Genomic DNA, 16,980 nt, shown 5'->3' with positions numbered 1-16,980 from the left:
AGTGGTGCCAACGGTACCCAGCGTCCCAAGATACCACCCGACAGGAGGTTAAAGAAAGAAACCGGCATACGATCGTGTGGTGTCCCACCGCACTGCTGCTAACAGGCGTCCCGGCCATGGAGGGGTGGCCTTTCCTCATCCGATGGCAACCACAAGACAACCCCATAATCACCTGTGCGCTACTCACACCTAACTGTGCACTCATCACACCCACCTGCGCGCTAATCATATCCATATATAAAGAATATCAGTACGTGTATGGTGCATCTAAAAATCATAAAATCAAGATATTTATTTTCAATTTCAAAATCTCATAAATACTACCGGGTTTATTCCATCCAATTAAACCAGTAAATTTTCCACAATTTCTTTATAAATCATCGTTATAAATTCATCGCACAATTTCCATCAATTTCAAATCCATCAACTTTCAAATGCATCAATTTTCCAATCCACAATATTCAAATGCATAAGCATAATTTTTAAAATAATATCCTTAAATCCTTAAAATTCAAGATAGGCATAATTTCATTAAAATCCCATAAAATTTCCAAATTCATAAATCCATATAAACGCATTTTTATTGCTTGAAATAAGCTCACAATAATTTCAACAATAAATCAAAAATGTTAAAACCATAATTTCCTTAAATATCAAATTTTCATAAAATGAATTTCCATAATTTATCAAAATCGAAATATGCTTCGGTGCACACACATATACACATTTCAAATTGTCCAAATATTAGCATCAAAATTTAATTTGCAATTTATCACATAATTAATATAATATAAACATCCAAATATTACAATATAACGAATTATAATTTCTTTGACACCCGAAATTAATTTTTGAAGGTGGGTCACTCCACGACGCACACGTGCTCCTAGAACAACAATATTGCACAACTCAAATAAATTAATATTTTATTCGGGTAAATGATACCCAGTACCCAGGAGGTTTAACACAAACGTTAACCAAAATTTGTGAGTAATATACCAAATCAAAGCTTGTGAAACGAGGATTACGAATCTGATTTTAGGCCTTCAATTCTCAAAATCCGTTAAGAATTGAGGAAAGTAGACACCAGATTTGGGTTCAAAGGGTCGAAATTAGTGGGAAAGGATGGGTGGTGCCACTGGAAACTCACCGGAAAGTCAATTTTCTGACGAGCCACCGTGGTCACCGGAATCCGCCACCGCCGAAGACGTATCCAGTGGCCACTGGCCATGATTTTTGGTGGGAAGGTAGATCGGGGAATGGTGACTCAACAAGATAGGTGTTGAGGCAAACGGAGGTCGGAATGGAGAGAAATCTGGGTTTGAAGTAATCGGCGCCCCCGCCAGAAAAAGTCTCAATCCGGGCGCGTCGGGGGTCAGTTGGCCGTAATTTTTGGCTGGCAGGCCGGTTTTCAGGTGGTCTTCAAGCTAAGGTGGCGCATGTACTATTCTGGTGGCCAAAAATGGGTGAACGATGGTTGGATGGTTGGATATCTCTCTCTCTCTCTTTCCTCCCCTCTTTCTCTCTCCTTCTCCGGCTCACGTGTTTTGGCCAAAAAAAAGCCACCCGTGGGTGACACTGTTCACTCACGGGATTGGCTGAAAATATGACACATGGGCACACACTGTTCACTCAAGTCAAAATATATTAAAATATTACATTATTCGGAAAATATTGCATGTCCATAACTTTTCAACCAGATGTCCAATTTAAGCGTGCCACTAGTCTATGAACTCCTATCGACGAGTACTTCACAACCATGAATGAGTCAAAGCTCAACTTTGCATTAACAAAAAGTCAACTCGGGTACTCCTTGGATAGTTTGGACCTCAAATTGTTTTGCTCATAACTTTCAAACCGTAGCTCCGTTTTCAACGTGCTACTAGTCTATGGACTCATGACAATGTGTAATTTTTAACGGTACCTCGGTCAATGTGAAATTCCATCCAGAAAAAAGTCAACATTTGACCCCTTCTCGGTCAATGATGGTCAAACCTAGTCAACCTCGGTCAAATTTGAGAAATTTGCGATGTACTTTAGGACGGGGTGTTACACTTTGACCCACCTCACATTTCCTGAGAGCTGACTTGGTAGGACACTATACATATTGGGTTCAAAAAGTTTTAATTTTTTAAATCAATTTTGAGTGGTATGTGTTGGTATTATTTAAGAAGACTCTGTCTAAGGAGGTAGGTTTTTAAGGAGTCTGAGACCCACCTCACCTTTCCTGAGAGCTAACTTGGTAGGACATTAAAATATACCATGTTCAAAGTTTAATTTATTAGAAATGTCTTGCCCAACGTAAGTATTTATAATGGAAATTAAATTATTGTTGCAATAAACATTAATAATAAGTAGTTTAAGGGATCTACATATTTGTATATTTGTTGTGTTGATTACGTATTAATATGTGTGCATTTTAATTTTTAGAAAATAGCATCCGTTAATCCTCTAGCTACAATTTTGAATCAAAAACCATTGGATAGAAATAACTATGACTTATGGAAAACCAATACCTACATTGGCCTTGATTTTGAGAGAATAAAGTTCATTACAACAACTCCAAAACCCCAGGAGCCCGCTACTAATGCTTCAGAGGAAACTAAGAAGCAATTTGCAGATTGGCAATGGGCGAATACAAAAACTCACTGTTATATTCTTGCCAACATTGCAGAACATTTGCAGAAGCAACTTGATAGTCTCGAGTGTGTATCAGAAATGATTCAGACTCTAGATGGGATGTATGCTAAAAGTAGCAGTACTGCTAGACAAGCAACTATAGGGGCACTAATGAACACTCGTATGACTGGAGGAAGTGTGTGGGACCATTGTCTAAAGATGATGGCGCATATCAGTACTGCAGAAGTGATGGGGGCTAAGCTAGAACAAGAGATGAAGATAGACATGATCTTGGAATCTCTACCGGATAGCTTTAGTCAGTTCAAAATGAACTATAATATGAACAAACTAAAGCTTACTCCTGTTGAACTAATGCACGAGCTTGAGAGTACTGAAAGGTCTCTTGGGAAGCAAGGAAGTGCCTATCATGCTGAAAGTTCCTCAAAATCTAAAAGAAACCTAAGGGTGGAAAGAAGAACAAGAAGCAGAAGAGAACAGGTCCAGCTACCAAACCAGCTGTAATGAAGAAGCCGAAAGGCAAGTGCTTCAAGTGCGGACAAAAAGGTCACTGGAAGAAAGATTGTCCTAAATCAGGTATAGGTAGTCTAAATGTTGTTAAGGCTTGTTTAGTGGAGAATTACAATGATAAATGGATCATTGATTCAGGAGCCACTAACCATATTTGTTACTCTTTGCAGTGGTTCAAACGAAGTAGTCCACTCAGTAAGGGACAAAGAAGCTTGAAGTTGGAAAATGGGGAATATGTCTCCATAATGGCAGTAAGACTAGCGGAGTTATGTTTTGATAATAAAATTTTAAGTTTATCAGACTGTTTATTTGTTTCAGAATTTAAGAGGAATTTGGTTTCTGTTGGTTGTTTAGTTGAAAATGGTTTAACAGTACAGTTTAATTCTTCAGTTTCAATAAAGAGTAATAATATTTTTATTTGTTCCAGATTATTGATGAATGGTCTATATTTTTTAAATCCTTTATCTTATAGTATAAATGCCATTGAAAATACTGATGATGAGCAACTTCCCTTATCTAAGAGAAGAAAGGTTTTTAATGAAACCTATTTATGGCATTTGCGATTGGGTCATATCAATTCTAGCAGAATTCATGGTTTGGTTAAAAGTGAAATTTTAAATTACTTAATCTTTGAACCTATACCAGTATGTGAATCATGTTGAGAAGGTAAAATGACAAAGAGGCCTTTCAAGGCCAAAGAAAATCGTGCCACCATACAATTAGAATTGGTACATACTGATGTATGTGGACCAATGAGCATTCAAGTTAAAGGCGGCTATAAGTATTTCATCACATTTCCTGATGACTACTCAAGACATGGTTATGTTTACCTAATGCGCTATAGGTCTGAAGCTTTTGATAAATTTTGAGAGTATAAGGCTGAGGCAAAAAAGCAATTGGGTGTCCATATCAAGCAGCTTCGGTCTGACCGAGACGGTGAATACTTGTCTAGAGAGTTCAAGTCTTACTTGGCTAAAGAGGGGATAGCTTTTCAATTATCATCTCCGGGAACGCCTCAACAAAATGGAGTCTCTGAAAGGAGAAATAGAGCCCTTTTAGATATGGTGAGGTCAATGCTTAATTATTCATCATTACCTGAATCATTCTGGGGATATGCCTTAGAACTAGCTGTGTCAGGACCCGTCCAGAATTCCTTCCCCGGAACCCTAGACAGCCCTGATCCCAGGGAAATACCACCGAACCTTCCAACGGAAAATCCGGCAGCACCTCCCCTAAGGGATTTACTTACCACAAATTTACCTGCACTGAAAACACACTTCAAAAATATCCCCTTATTCCTCCCACAAACTACAAATTGGTTCCACAAATTGCAGTACTTAAAAAAAATAAATACAGTAATCCAGTGCAAAATAAATACAACAAGAGTGAAAGAAATATTACAACTGCAATAAAAGAATAACAGGGTACTGCCGAACTAAAACAGCGAGGAAGATCAAGTCCGCTCCGAGTGAACACCGACGACCTGGTACCTAGAGGAACGGAATTTAAGAGTGTGAGATGCTAATCATCTCAGTGAGCGACCCTACTACTATACCATATATTATCACAGTAATAAGTATAAATAATAATTATTTGGAAATAATAATATTTTCTCTCAAAACCCTTACAATTCTCTCAGTTGGAAAGGTTCCCCTTTTAAAACAATTTCACAAAAACCCTTTATCCATATGCCCCGAAAACCAAGACATCAATTAAATACCAGAAGCGGTAACAATTATATTTTTAATTCCAATTCAGTTTCCAAACATTTTATTTTTAAAACACAGTTCTGAAAATCATTTGATGCACCCACTATATACCAGTGGCGCCAACAGTACCCAGCGTCCCAAGGTACCGCCAGACAGGAGGTTATAGAGAGAAACCGGCATACGGTCGCGTGGCGTCCCACAGCGCCGCTGCTAACCTGGTGTCCCGGCCAAAGGGGGGTGGCCGCCCTCTCCGATGGCATCCACAGGACACCCTCATAATATCAACCGCGCGCTACTCACACCCACCTGCGCGCTAATCACATCACCTGCGCGCTAATCACACCCACCTGCGCGCTAATCACAACCGTGTGCACACTAACCATATCACATATACCATATCACATAATCAGAACACCAGTACGTGCACGGTGCATCTAAAAATCATAAAATCCACAATTTAAATTATAAAACAAATTTCACATTTTTCATAAGCATAGCGGGCATAATCCATCCGCTTGAACCGGGAATTTTCCCACAATTTCTTTGTAATCAATGCCATAAATTCCATGATTTTCAAATCCACCAACTCCCAAATCCATCAATTCAAATATCCACATTTTTTCCAAGCATAAATAATTTCTCGAAATATCATAATCAAATTCCATAATATTTTATGGGCATATTTCATAAAAATTGAAATCACCAACATAACCAAATATTTTCCTTGAAATATTTGAAAATCGAATCGTGCCCAATTTACCATTAAAACCACACCAATTTCAAAATCCTCAAAACCATAAAATAATTCCACATGGCATAAACTGATGAAATACACATTTTCTTAAATCCGATAAATTCACAAATAATTCCACAATAATTCAAATAAATATTTGGCACATAGAAATTAAATTCCAAATATTTAAATCACACATTATATATTCACCAATTAAATTCCCAAAATTAATTTGAAGGTGGGTCACTCACCTTGTGCACGTATCTCAATCAAGATCCTCCGTAGGATTGACTCCGCTACTTGCACGTGCACCTAAAACATCCACAGTACCAAAACCACAAATATTAATATTTTATTCGGGTAATCCCTAAATGGGTACCCGGGGAGCGAACACCAAACGATAACTAAAATTTACGAATTATATACCGAATCGAAGCTCGAGTGATGCTAATCACAGATCCGGTCTTAATTTCCGATGATCGTACCCGACGGGGTCGGAATTTTATCGGGAAGCTTTTCGGGTTTCGGCTCCGCAATTCTCCCAAACCGTCGCGAATTGGTGGAAACGGAAGTCGGATTTGGGTTCAGGAGGTCGAACACTGCGGACTGGAGCTGGCCGGAATTTTCGGGGTACTCGCCGGAACAGTGATTTCCGGCGGCCGCCACGTCACCGGCAACCGTCGCCGGAACAGTAATTTCCGACGGTGGCCGTTTGCTGTGAAATTTTGCAGATTTGTAGATCGTGAGGAGAGCAATCCAACGGGACCGACGGTGAGCAAAACGGAGGTCGGACGGCGGAGAAATCACCGTTTGAAGATTTTCGACCCCTCGCCGGAAAACGCTCCGATCCCGGCGCGTCGGTGGTCCGATGGCCGTGATTTTTGGTGGGTAGGCCGGACTTGAGGAGAGGATGCTGGGTGTATGGCGCGTGTACTGTACATCGGCCGGAATAGTGCCGATTCGCGGTGGCCGGCGGTGGAGGGGAAAAATCGCCGCCAAACTTCGGACGTCCGATCCGGGCGCGTCCGGCGGCCGTTCGCCGTGAAATTTGGAGGTTTTGCCGGAAATGAGGTGGGCAATCTGGCTGGCCGGCGCGTGTACAGTAACTAGGCCGGAAAAACGTGAAAATGGCCGGCGGCCGGCGGGTCCTCTCTCTCTCTTTCTCTCTCCTCTCTCTCTTTCTCTCTCTTCTCTCTCTTTCTCTCTCTTCCCCGAGAGTTTTTCAAAATTAAAACCCTGCGTGACACTGTTCATGCCACGTGGACCAATCAGAAACTGACACGTGGCGTTTCACTGTTCACCGACCCAAAAAAAATATTAAAATAATACGGTATCCGGTAAACTTCAAACGTCCATAACTTTTTAACCGGATGTCCGTTTTGAGCGTGCCGCTAGTCTGTGAACTCGTATCGACGAGCACTTCACAACCATGCATGAGTCAAAGCTCAATTCCCCATAAAAAAAAAGTCAACTCCGGCACCCCTTGGACAGTTTGGACCGCAACTTGTTTCGTCCATAACTTTCAAACCGTAGCTCCGTTTTCGACGTGCTACCAGTCTACGAACTCGTGGCATCGTGCACTTCGCCACGGTGCCCTAGTCATCTTGAAATTCCCACCGAGTCTAAAAGTCAACTTTTGACCCTCTTCGGTCAACGGTCAACGGTCAACCTCGATCAACGTGCACGGATTCCGGTGCGATTTGGGACGGGGTGTTACAGCCTTCCCCCCTTACAAAAATTTCGTCCTCGAAATTTCCACGCGTCACTGGAACAAACAAGGGTTCTGATCACGCACCTGCGCTTCGGGCTCCCATGTCGCTTCCTCGACTAAGTAGTTCCTTGCCAACTAATCCATGCCCAACACTACTTCAAGTCCGGATAGATCCAACAGGATCAGGTCTGCTTCCATCACTTGATCTGTGAAATCGTCGGGCGTAGTCCTGGCTCCCTGCTGCGTCATAGCAAACACCCGACCTTGACTTGTCTGTTGGGGTCTCCTTCCTCTACCTCGACTCGATCCTGCAGACGGCTGGACTGATCCCGAAGAAACTTCTACTGGCTGACTCCCCTGGGAACTCTGTCCTGGAAATATCCCCGTATGCTGTGTCCGTCGACCTGCTTCTAGCACACTGCTGCTACCATAAGGGCAATCCCTCCTTATGTGGCCTGGCTGCCCACACCGAAAGCATAAACCATCCATCTGACACTGCCCAGAATGATTCCCCCTACAAAGTGGACAAATCCGCGGAGAACTAATGCGTGACTGCTGATACGAGCTTGTATCCACACTGATCGAATGGCGAGCTGGCTGGGGCATACGATAACTATCTCTCCTCTGGAATCTGCCTCGTGGGCTTAACCCATCACTGTCTGAGCCTGAGCTATGGCCTTTCTTAGCTGCCCCCTGTCGAGGTACTCCGCTATACGAACCTTCGAAAGATCTGCGCCTTGAGGGTCTGTGTATCTCCTCCTGTCTCTCTAGCTCGAGCGCTGCATCCCTGGCGGACTGATAGGTGGGATGTACTGATCCGGAAAGGGTGTAGCCGATGCTCTCTTTCAATCCGTCTATGAACCTCACCTTCTTCGTGTGATCGTCGGGAATCAGGTGCATGCAGAATTCTGATAGTTCTCGGAATCTCCTCTCGTACTCGATCACTGTCATGTTCCTCTGTCGCAGTTCCTCGAACTCTCTCCTTCTTGCTTCACGGTAGGCAGGAGGACAAAACTCTATCAATGGCAGTTGTTCATCCCAGCTACCACGAAACTGCATAATGCAAGACCTTAGCAGGTCTTCTAAACTTCTCTCTTTATACCAATCCACCAATAATACTTAACAAGCGTCCGGTACATCTTGGTACTTCCCGGATGCATCGCATACATCGAGCTATGCGCCTCCTCCAAAATCTCCTTCTTGAGTCCTGGGATATCCGGAACGCAAAGTCGTCCTTTATACACGAGGGCTCCATCCCTCCTTATGGAAAATTCCGGATCAAGACCTTCTTGTACCTTGCCCTTAATTGTCCTCAACTTAGGATCTTCCATTTGGGTCTCTACTATACGATCCACCAACACCGGTCGTACCTGGAAGCTAGCCATAAGAACTCCTGAAGGGTGCATATGCATTAACACCCCCATCTTCTTCAACTCCACCATGAGAGGTAGTTGGATGACTTGGATGTGAGCAAGGGATCCAGTAGCCTTCCTACTCAAAGCATCTGCCACTACATTCGCCTAATAGTGACTTTAACTTCCCTCTTGTGCAACTTTCCTTCTCATGCCCACTAATTAAGGATAGTCAAATTGGTCCACGAGAACACGATCTACAAGTCTTGGTCATAGTCGAACGCTAACCATAAGGTGCTTCTAAAGTATGCATCCTTAAACCAACAACCAACTCTCGTGACTCGATCAGCACTTTAAAAGGTTAGATTAGAACTTAAGTCTAATTTCCTCAAATACTGGTATCACCAAGTTAAGGTTGAGATTAATTCACTTATCTTCGATTACCCTCCTAGTACTTACAATTATAAAACCCTTGCTCCTCATTGATTAACCAATAGTCTTAACCTCGACAAACATCAATCTTTCTTTTAACTAAATTCATCAAGGTCATGAATAAAATTCTCAACATCCAAATATCATTCTTGAAAACCCTAAGTTTCCCTTATTTCAAATAAATTCCATGAATCCACACCTCAAGCAATAAGAAATTTAAATCCTAATTCTAGCATCACCACCAAGACTATGAACAAATCACTAGATCCTTAACCCAATAAAGTATTCCACACTTCTCAAATTCTAACTACGTCCCCAAAAATCATACTCCTGATCATTGTAAATTATCACCAACAATATCAACCACCTTGAATCGATAAAGCACCACCAATACGAACCTTAAATCTCCAAGGAAATAAGATATCAAGATCTTAGCTTCTAGAATGAAAAATAACCATGCTTAAACATCCAACCATGCCTAAGGAATCATCCTCATCTCATTAACCTCATCAACCACCAAGTAGAACTTTAATCGCTATCCGGATCTTGCTTGATTCTCTAAACGCTGTCGTACCTTCTCTTTGTGAATGATAGTTTAAGCACGAAATCCATGTTTACATCTCCCTACTTTTACTTATCGGTGACCTAAGTACCTTTATTCGGATCTTGCAACTTCCTTTATCGTGCCAAACCACCATGTCATCCAGTGAGCATTCCATACGTCTTGGTACCCTTGGGGTGTATCGCATACTTTGAATCGCGTACTTCCTTTAAGATCTCCTTTTTGAACTCAACGATACCCTGCTTTGGATTCTCGACTGGCGATACTTAACCCTTAAGTCGCTCTTGGAAAAACCATAACATAAAACAAATAATAAAATATATTTTTCAAATATACCTAACTTGCATAGGCAATTGTTAAAACTCCACATTGAAATTCATATCTTAAAATCCATAGCATAAAATAAAATATGCACGCTTGTAATGGAGGTACGTACAACACCTTCTACATGTTACGTAATCCATGATTCCAACTGTCGCCGACACTCTGCTACCAATACAAACCAGGGTGGTTGCCTATATTGGCCGTCCAATTCCCCGGGCTCGTAGGCAACATGATCATGGGGCTAGCTCTACATGGACCACATTGGTTCGCCGCCTCCATATGGTGCAGTATAATATCAAACAATATAGCATACAGATACATGTATGAACACAAACCAAAAATACTTGAATAAAACACCTTTAATTTCAAATACCACTTTGAAAAGCATTTAAATTATGATAATCGATCGGGAAAATATTTTGACGCCTTGAAATCGATCGACACACATCCTTAGGCAATTATCCTTCTTCTCCATGAACGAAACGGATACCATTCACGATGATAAGCTTGACCTTCAAAAAGAAAAGGCATCCTCGACCATCGACTAGGCCATAGGAATTCCCCGTTAGGCTAGATGATCCTAATTGACACCCTCGAAGATTAGAGTTATTCAAACTCGGGCAACGAATTTACTTCGAGACAAACAGAAAGAACGCTTCCACGCGGGTAAAACGAGAGACTAGACATGGATGGGACACACAACAATGCACAGTCCCTTAGGATTACAAGAACCTATGCTCTGATACCAACTGTCAGGACCCGTCCAGAATTCCTTCCCCGGAACCCTAGACAGCCCTGATCCCAGGGAAATACCACCGAACCTTCCAACGGAAAATCCGGCAGCACCTCCCCTAAGGGATTTACTTACCACAAATTTACCTGCACTGAAAACACACTTCAAAAATATCCCCTTATTCCTCCCACAAACTACAAATTGGTTCCACAAATTGCAGTACTTAAAAAAAATAAATACAGTAATCCAGTGCAAAATAAATACAACAAGAGTGAAAGAAATATTACAACTGCAATAAAAGAATAACAGGGTACTGCCGAACTAAAACAGCGAGGAAGATCAAGTCCGCTCCGAGTGAACACCGACGACCTGGTACCTAGAGGAACGGAATTTAAGAGTGTGAGATGCTAATCATCTCAGTGAGCGACCCTACTACTATACCATATATTATCACAGTAATAAGTATAAATAATAATTATTTGGAAATAATAATATTTTCTCTCAAAACCCTTACAATTCTCTCAGTTGGAAAGGTTCCCCTTTTAAAACAATTTCACAAAAACCCTTTATCCATATGCCCCGAAAACCAAGACATCAATTAAATACCAGAAGCGGTAACAATTATATTTTTAATTCCAATTCAGTTTCCAAACATTTTATTTTTAAAACACAGTTCTGAAAATCATTTGATGCACCCACTATATACCAGTGGCGCCAACAGTACCCAGCGTCCCAAGGTACCGCCAGACAGGAGGTTATAGAGAGAAACCGGCATACGGTCGCGTGGCGTCCCACAGCGCCGCTGCTAACCTGGTGTCCCGGCCAAAGGGGGGTGGCCGCCCTCTCCGATGGCATCCACAGGACACCCTCATAATATCAACCGCGCGCTACTCACACCCACCTGCGCGCTAATCACATCACCTGCGCGCTAATCACACCCACCTGCGCGCTAATCACAACCGTGTGCACACTAACCATATCACATATACCATATCACATAATCAGAACACCAGTACGTGCACGGTGCATCTAAAAATCATAAAATCCACAATTTAAATTATAAAACAAATTTCACATTTTTCATAAGCATAGCGGGCATAATCCATCCGCTTGAACCGGGAATTTTCCCACAATTTCTTTGTAATCAATGCCATAAATTCCATGATTTTCAAATCCACCAACTCCCAAATCCATCAATTCAAATATCCACATTTTTTCCAAGCATAAATAATTTCTCGAAATATCATAATCAAATCCCATAATATTTTATGGGCATATTTCATAAAAATTGAAATCACCAACATAACCAAATATTTTCCTTGAAATATTTGAAAATCGAATCGTGCCCAATTTACCATTAAAACCACACCAATTTCAAAATCCTCAAAACCATAAAATAATTCCACATGGCATAAACTGATGAAATACACATTTTCTTAAATCCGATAAATTCACAAATAATTCCACAATAATTCAAATAAATATTTGGCACATAGAAATTAAATTCCAAATATTTAAATCACACATTATATATTCACCAATTAAATTCCCAAAATTAATTTGAAGGTGGGTCACTCACCTTGTGCACGTATCTCAATCAAGATCCTCCGTAGGATTGACTCCGCTACTTGCACGTGCACCTAAAACATCCACAGTACCAAAACCACAAATATTAATATTTTATTCGGGTAATCCCTAAATGGGTACCCGGGGAGCGAACACCAAACGATAACTAAAATTTACGAATTATATACCGAATCGAAGCTCGAGTGATGCTAATCACAGATCCGGTCTTAATTTCCGATGATCGTACCCGACGGGGTCGGAATTTTATCGGGAAGCTTTTCGGGTTTCGGCTCCGCAATTCTCCCAAACCGTCGCGAATTGGTGGAAACGGAAGTCGGATTTGGGTTCAGGAGGTCGAACACTGCGGACTGGAGCTGGCCGGAATTTTCGGGGTACTCGCCGGAACAGTGATTTCCGGCGGCCGCCACGTCACCGGCAACCGTCGCCGGAACAGTAATTTCCGACGGTGGCCGTTTGCTGTGAAATTTTGCAGATTTGTAGATCGTGAGGAGAGCAATCCAACGGGACCGACGGTGAGCAAAACGGAGGTCGGACGGCGGAGAAATCACCGTTTGAAGATTTTCGACCCCTCGCCGGAAAACGCTCCGATCCCGGCGCGTCGGTGGTCCGATGGCCGTGATTTTTGGTGGGTAGGCCGGACTTGAGGAGAGGATGCTGGGTGTATGGCGCGTGTACTGTACATCGGCCGGAATAGTGCCGATTCGCGGTGGCCGGCGGTGGAGGGGAAAAATCGCCGCCAAACTTCGGACGTCCGATCCGGGCGCGTCCGGCGGCCGTTCGCCGTGAAATTTGGAGGTTTTGCCGGAAATGAGGTGGGCAATCTGGCTGGCCGGCGCGTGTACAGTAACTAGGCCGGAAAAACGTGAAAATGGCCGGCGGCCGGCGGGTCCTCTCTCTCTCTTTCTCTCTCCTCTCTCTCTTTCTCTCTCTTCTCTCTCTTTCTCTCTCTTCCCCGAGAGTTTTTCAAAATTAAAACCCTGCGTGACACTGTTCATGCCACGTGGACCAATCAGAAACTGACACGTGGCGTTTCACTGTTCACCGACCCAAAAAAAATATTAAAATAATACGGTATCCGGTAAACTTCAAACGTCCATAACTTTTTAACCGGATGTCCGTTTTGAGCGTGCCGCTAGTCTGTGAACTCGTATCGACGAGCACTTCACAACCATGCATGAGTCAAAGCTCAATTCCCCATAAAAAAAAAGTCAACTCCGGCACCCCTTGGACAGTTTGGACCGCAACTTGTTTCGTCCATAACTTTCAAACCGTAGCTCCGTTTTCGACGTGCTACCAGTCTACGAACTCGTGGCATCGTGCACTTCGCCACGGTGCCCTAGTCATCTTGAAATTCCCACCGAGTCTAAAAGTCAACTTTTGACCCTCTTCGGTCAACGGTCAACGGTCAACCTCGATCAACGTGCACGGATTCCGGTGCGATTTGGGACGGGGTGTTACAAGCTGCATACAGGCTACACTTGGTTCCATCTAAATCTATTTCAAAGACACCTACAGAATTAAGGAAAGGGCACAAACCTAATTTAAACCATATTCAGATTTAAGGTGCCCCGACACATGTTTTAGCACAGAAATCTCAAAAATTGGAGTCTTGTACAGAAATATGTATGTTTATTGGCTACCCCAAGGGAATGAGAGGTGGCATATTTTATAATCCAAAGGAAAAGAAGGTGATAGTGAGTACTCATGCCACTTTTTTAGAAGAGGATTATATGAACAATTTTAAACCTAAGAGTAAAGTGGTTCTTGAAGAGCTTCGCTCAGTTCAAAATCCACCAGAAACTCGTAGTTTTCCACCCCTATTTCCTATTGATGTTCAAAGAGGGAAAATTGTACAAAATGTACCCGAAGGTAAACAAACATAGGAAATAGCTCAGGACCAAATTCAAGAAACTCAAGAACAATAATATAATGAAGAGATTGGTAATCCACCTGAACCACAAAACTTGGATCCTCCTATACATGTACAACAACCAGTGCAGTAAACTCGTAGTGGGAGAACGATACGTATACCTGCAAGGTATGCCTTGCTAGGAAAGACTTATCAAGTCATTTTGGATAATCCTGATAATGACCCTACCACATACAAAGAGGCATTGGAGGATGTTAATGTGCAAGAGTGGAGAAAGGCCATAGACCATGAGATGGAATTTATGGATTCTAACTTAATCTGGTCTCTTGTAGAAGCACCTAAAAGGGTAAAACCAATTGGGTGTAAGTGGATCTACAAAAGAAAGAGAGGAGATGACCAGATGGGAAGGTTGAAGCCTTCAAAGCTAGATTGGTGGTAAAAGGTTATACTCAGAAAGAGGGTATAGATTACAATGAAACTTTTTCACAAGTAGCCATGCTTAAATCTATCCGGATTCTCTTAGCTGTAGCAGCAGCTCTCGATTATGAGATTTGGCAAATGGATATCAAAATAGCTTTTCTAAATGGAGAGTTGGAAGAGGACATCTATATGCAGCAACTGGAAGGGTTCATAACAAAAGGTCAAGAACACATGGTTTGCAAGTTGCATAGGTCAATTTATGGACTTAAGCAAGCATCCAGATAATGGAACATCAGGTTTGACCAAGTTATCAAATCATACGATTTTGAGAAAAATCCTGATGAACCATGTGTGTATAAAAAGATTCAAGGTATAGTGGTAGTTTTTCTGGTTCTTTACGTAGATGACATTCTGTTAATAGCAAACAGTGTGAAAGTGTTGTCAGATGTAAAGGGTTACTTGAAAGAGCAGTTTGATATGAAGGACTTGGGTGAAACTAACTATATTCTAAGAATCAAACTTTTACGATACCTGAAGAATAAGGTGTTAGCTCTATCTTAAGCTTCCTACATTGACAAAATAGTGACCAGGTTCGGCATGGAAAATTCCAAAAGGGGACTTCTACCTTTTAGACATGGAATTCATCTTTCTAAGGAGCAATCACCGAAAACTCCTGAAGGGAAAAAACTCATGAGTAAGAAACCTTATGCTTCGACTATTGGTACTCTCATATATGCCATGTTATGTACCAGACCAGATATCTACTATGCAGTGGAAGTAGTAAGCCGGTACCAATCAAATCCTAAAATATAACACTGGATTGCAGTGAAGCATATACTCAAGTATTTAAAGAGAACGAGGGATTATATGTTGGTGTATTCCAGTGGGAGTCTTGAAACACTTGGTTATACGGACTCTTATTTTCAAGGGAATATTGATTCTAGTAAGTCAATATCAGGATATGTGTTTACCCTAAATGGAGGAGCCATTTGTTAGAGGAGTGTTAAACAAACTTGTGTTGCTAACTCGATCACTGAAGCTGAATATATGGTTGCATCTGAAGCTGCAAAGAAAGCTGTATGGCTTAAGAAATTCCTTTTGGATCTTCATGTGATACCAGGTGCAATTCAGCCCATTACCCTTTACTGTGACAATAATGGGGCTGTAGCACAGTCTAAAGAACCCAGATCTCACAAAAACCAGAAACACATATTAAGAAAATACCACTTGATCTGTAATTTCATTAATAGACAAAATATAGTGGTTACTAAAATAGCATCTAAGGAGAACCTAGCAGACCCTTTTACTAAAACTCTTCCTGAACGAGTGTTTGAGAAGCATGTAAATTGTATGGATCTTAAAAGGGTCCCAAGCTTACTTTGAAGTAAGTGGGAGTTGGTTACATTTATCCTCTAGGAGCAAGACTAATTGTAATATCATTTTCTGATTTAATAGTATGAATTTTTTAAATTCTTATGCACACTTTGTTTTAGTATAAGGTCCAGATTAATTATGTAGTATATGATCATATGGATACGTTCATAGAAGACATGATCATAGGTTCTCATAATTAATGAATTGTCTCACAGTTGTTAAATAAAGTTGGGCACTTTATTTAGACTGCAATATTTTATGACATAATCTGTCTTGATTATTATAAAATATTAGAATGAAGTATGGTCATTTTGAGAGGATTGGAAGAGATTTAATTAATGATAAATTTCTGTAAAAGGAATTAAATTTTAGGCAATATTGGATATGTTATTTTTTTCTTAATCCTGAGTATATTATAAATAGGTAATTAAGTTACTATGGTTCTTTGAATTATCAATAAGTGAGGTCTATTTTGAGAGGCCAATATCTTGATGATTTGGGAATTATAGTTCTTTGATTACTAAGCATTTATGAAATATACAAAATGGAATTTGTACGAAATATCCTCTTGACATGTTTCGGTACTCAGATATTGAAAGTCACTGGCCAGTGCATTGGATTCGTTAGAGAAACTGATAAGTTAAGAGAATAAATAATTAATTGATACACAGAAATTATTATCAATTAATTATTGGTATTTTACAAAAGGAAAAATACATTTAATATATACATTATTAATTTTGGAGTTCACATATGGGCTTTTAGTGGAGTAGCACCGGATAAGATCACGGTCCTAGACTTGCTCCTAAGCAAGTGGGAGATTGTTGGATTTATGCTCTAGAAGCAATCTAAACCGTTGATCAAGAGCCTTAATTAATAGTGGCCGTTGGATCCCCAAGCTAGCTAATAAAGTGACAGGGCCCATTAATAGAGACAAATGTGGCCCATCTATTGGGCCCAAGGTAATTAGGAAACCCTGAGAGGCTAGGGTTTGGAGTCTATATATAGACTATTTTCTAAAGAGCC

At 41.1% G+C, this 16,980-nt stretch overlaps 1 protein-coding gene across 1 annotated transcript; it reads left to right on the top strand.

Annotated features, from left to right (window-relative positions):
* Nucleotides 1-1,125: 1,125 nt before the first annotated feature.
* LOC132804413 (uncharacterized) lies at nt 1,126-3,141 on the top strand. Its single transcript, XM_060818751.1, has 2 exons — nt 1,126-1,209; nt 2,431-3,141. Exons 1-2 carry the CDS (start codon nt 1,126-1,128, stop codon nt 3,139-3,141), a joined length of 795 nt encoding a protein of 264 aa, XP_060674734.1.
* The last annotated feature ends 13,839 nt before the right edge of the window (nt 3,142-16,980 follow it).

Source organism: Ziziphus jujuba, chromosome 7 (genome assembly GCF_031755915.1).
Source record: "Ziziphus jujuba cultivar Dongzao chromosome 7, ASM3175591v1".
Lineage (NCBI taxonomy): Eukaryota > Viridiplantae > Streptophyta > Magnoliopsida > Rosales > Rhamnaceae > Ziziphus > Ziziphus jujuba.
This window is presented reverse-complemented; position numbering and strand designations above follow the sequence as displayed.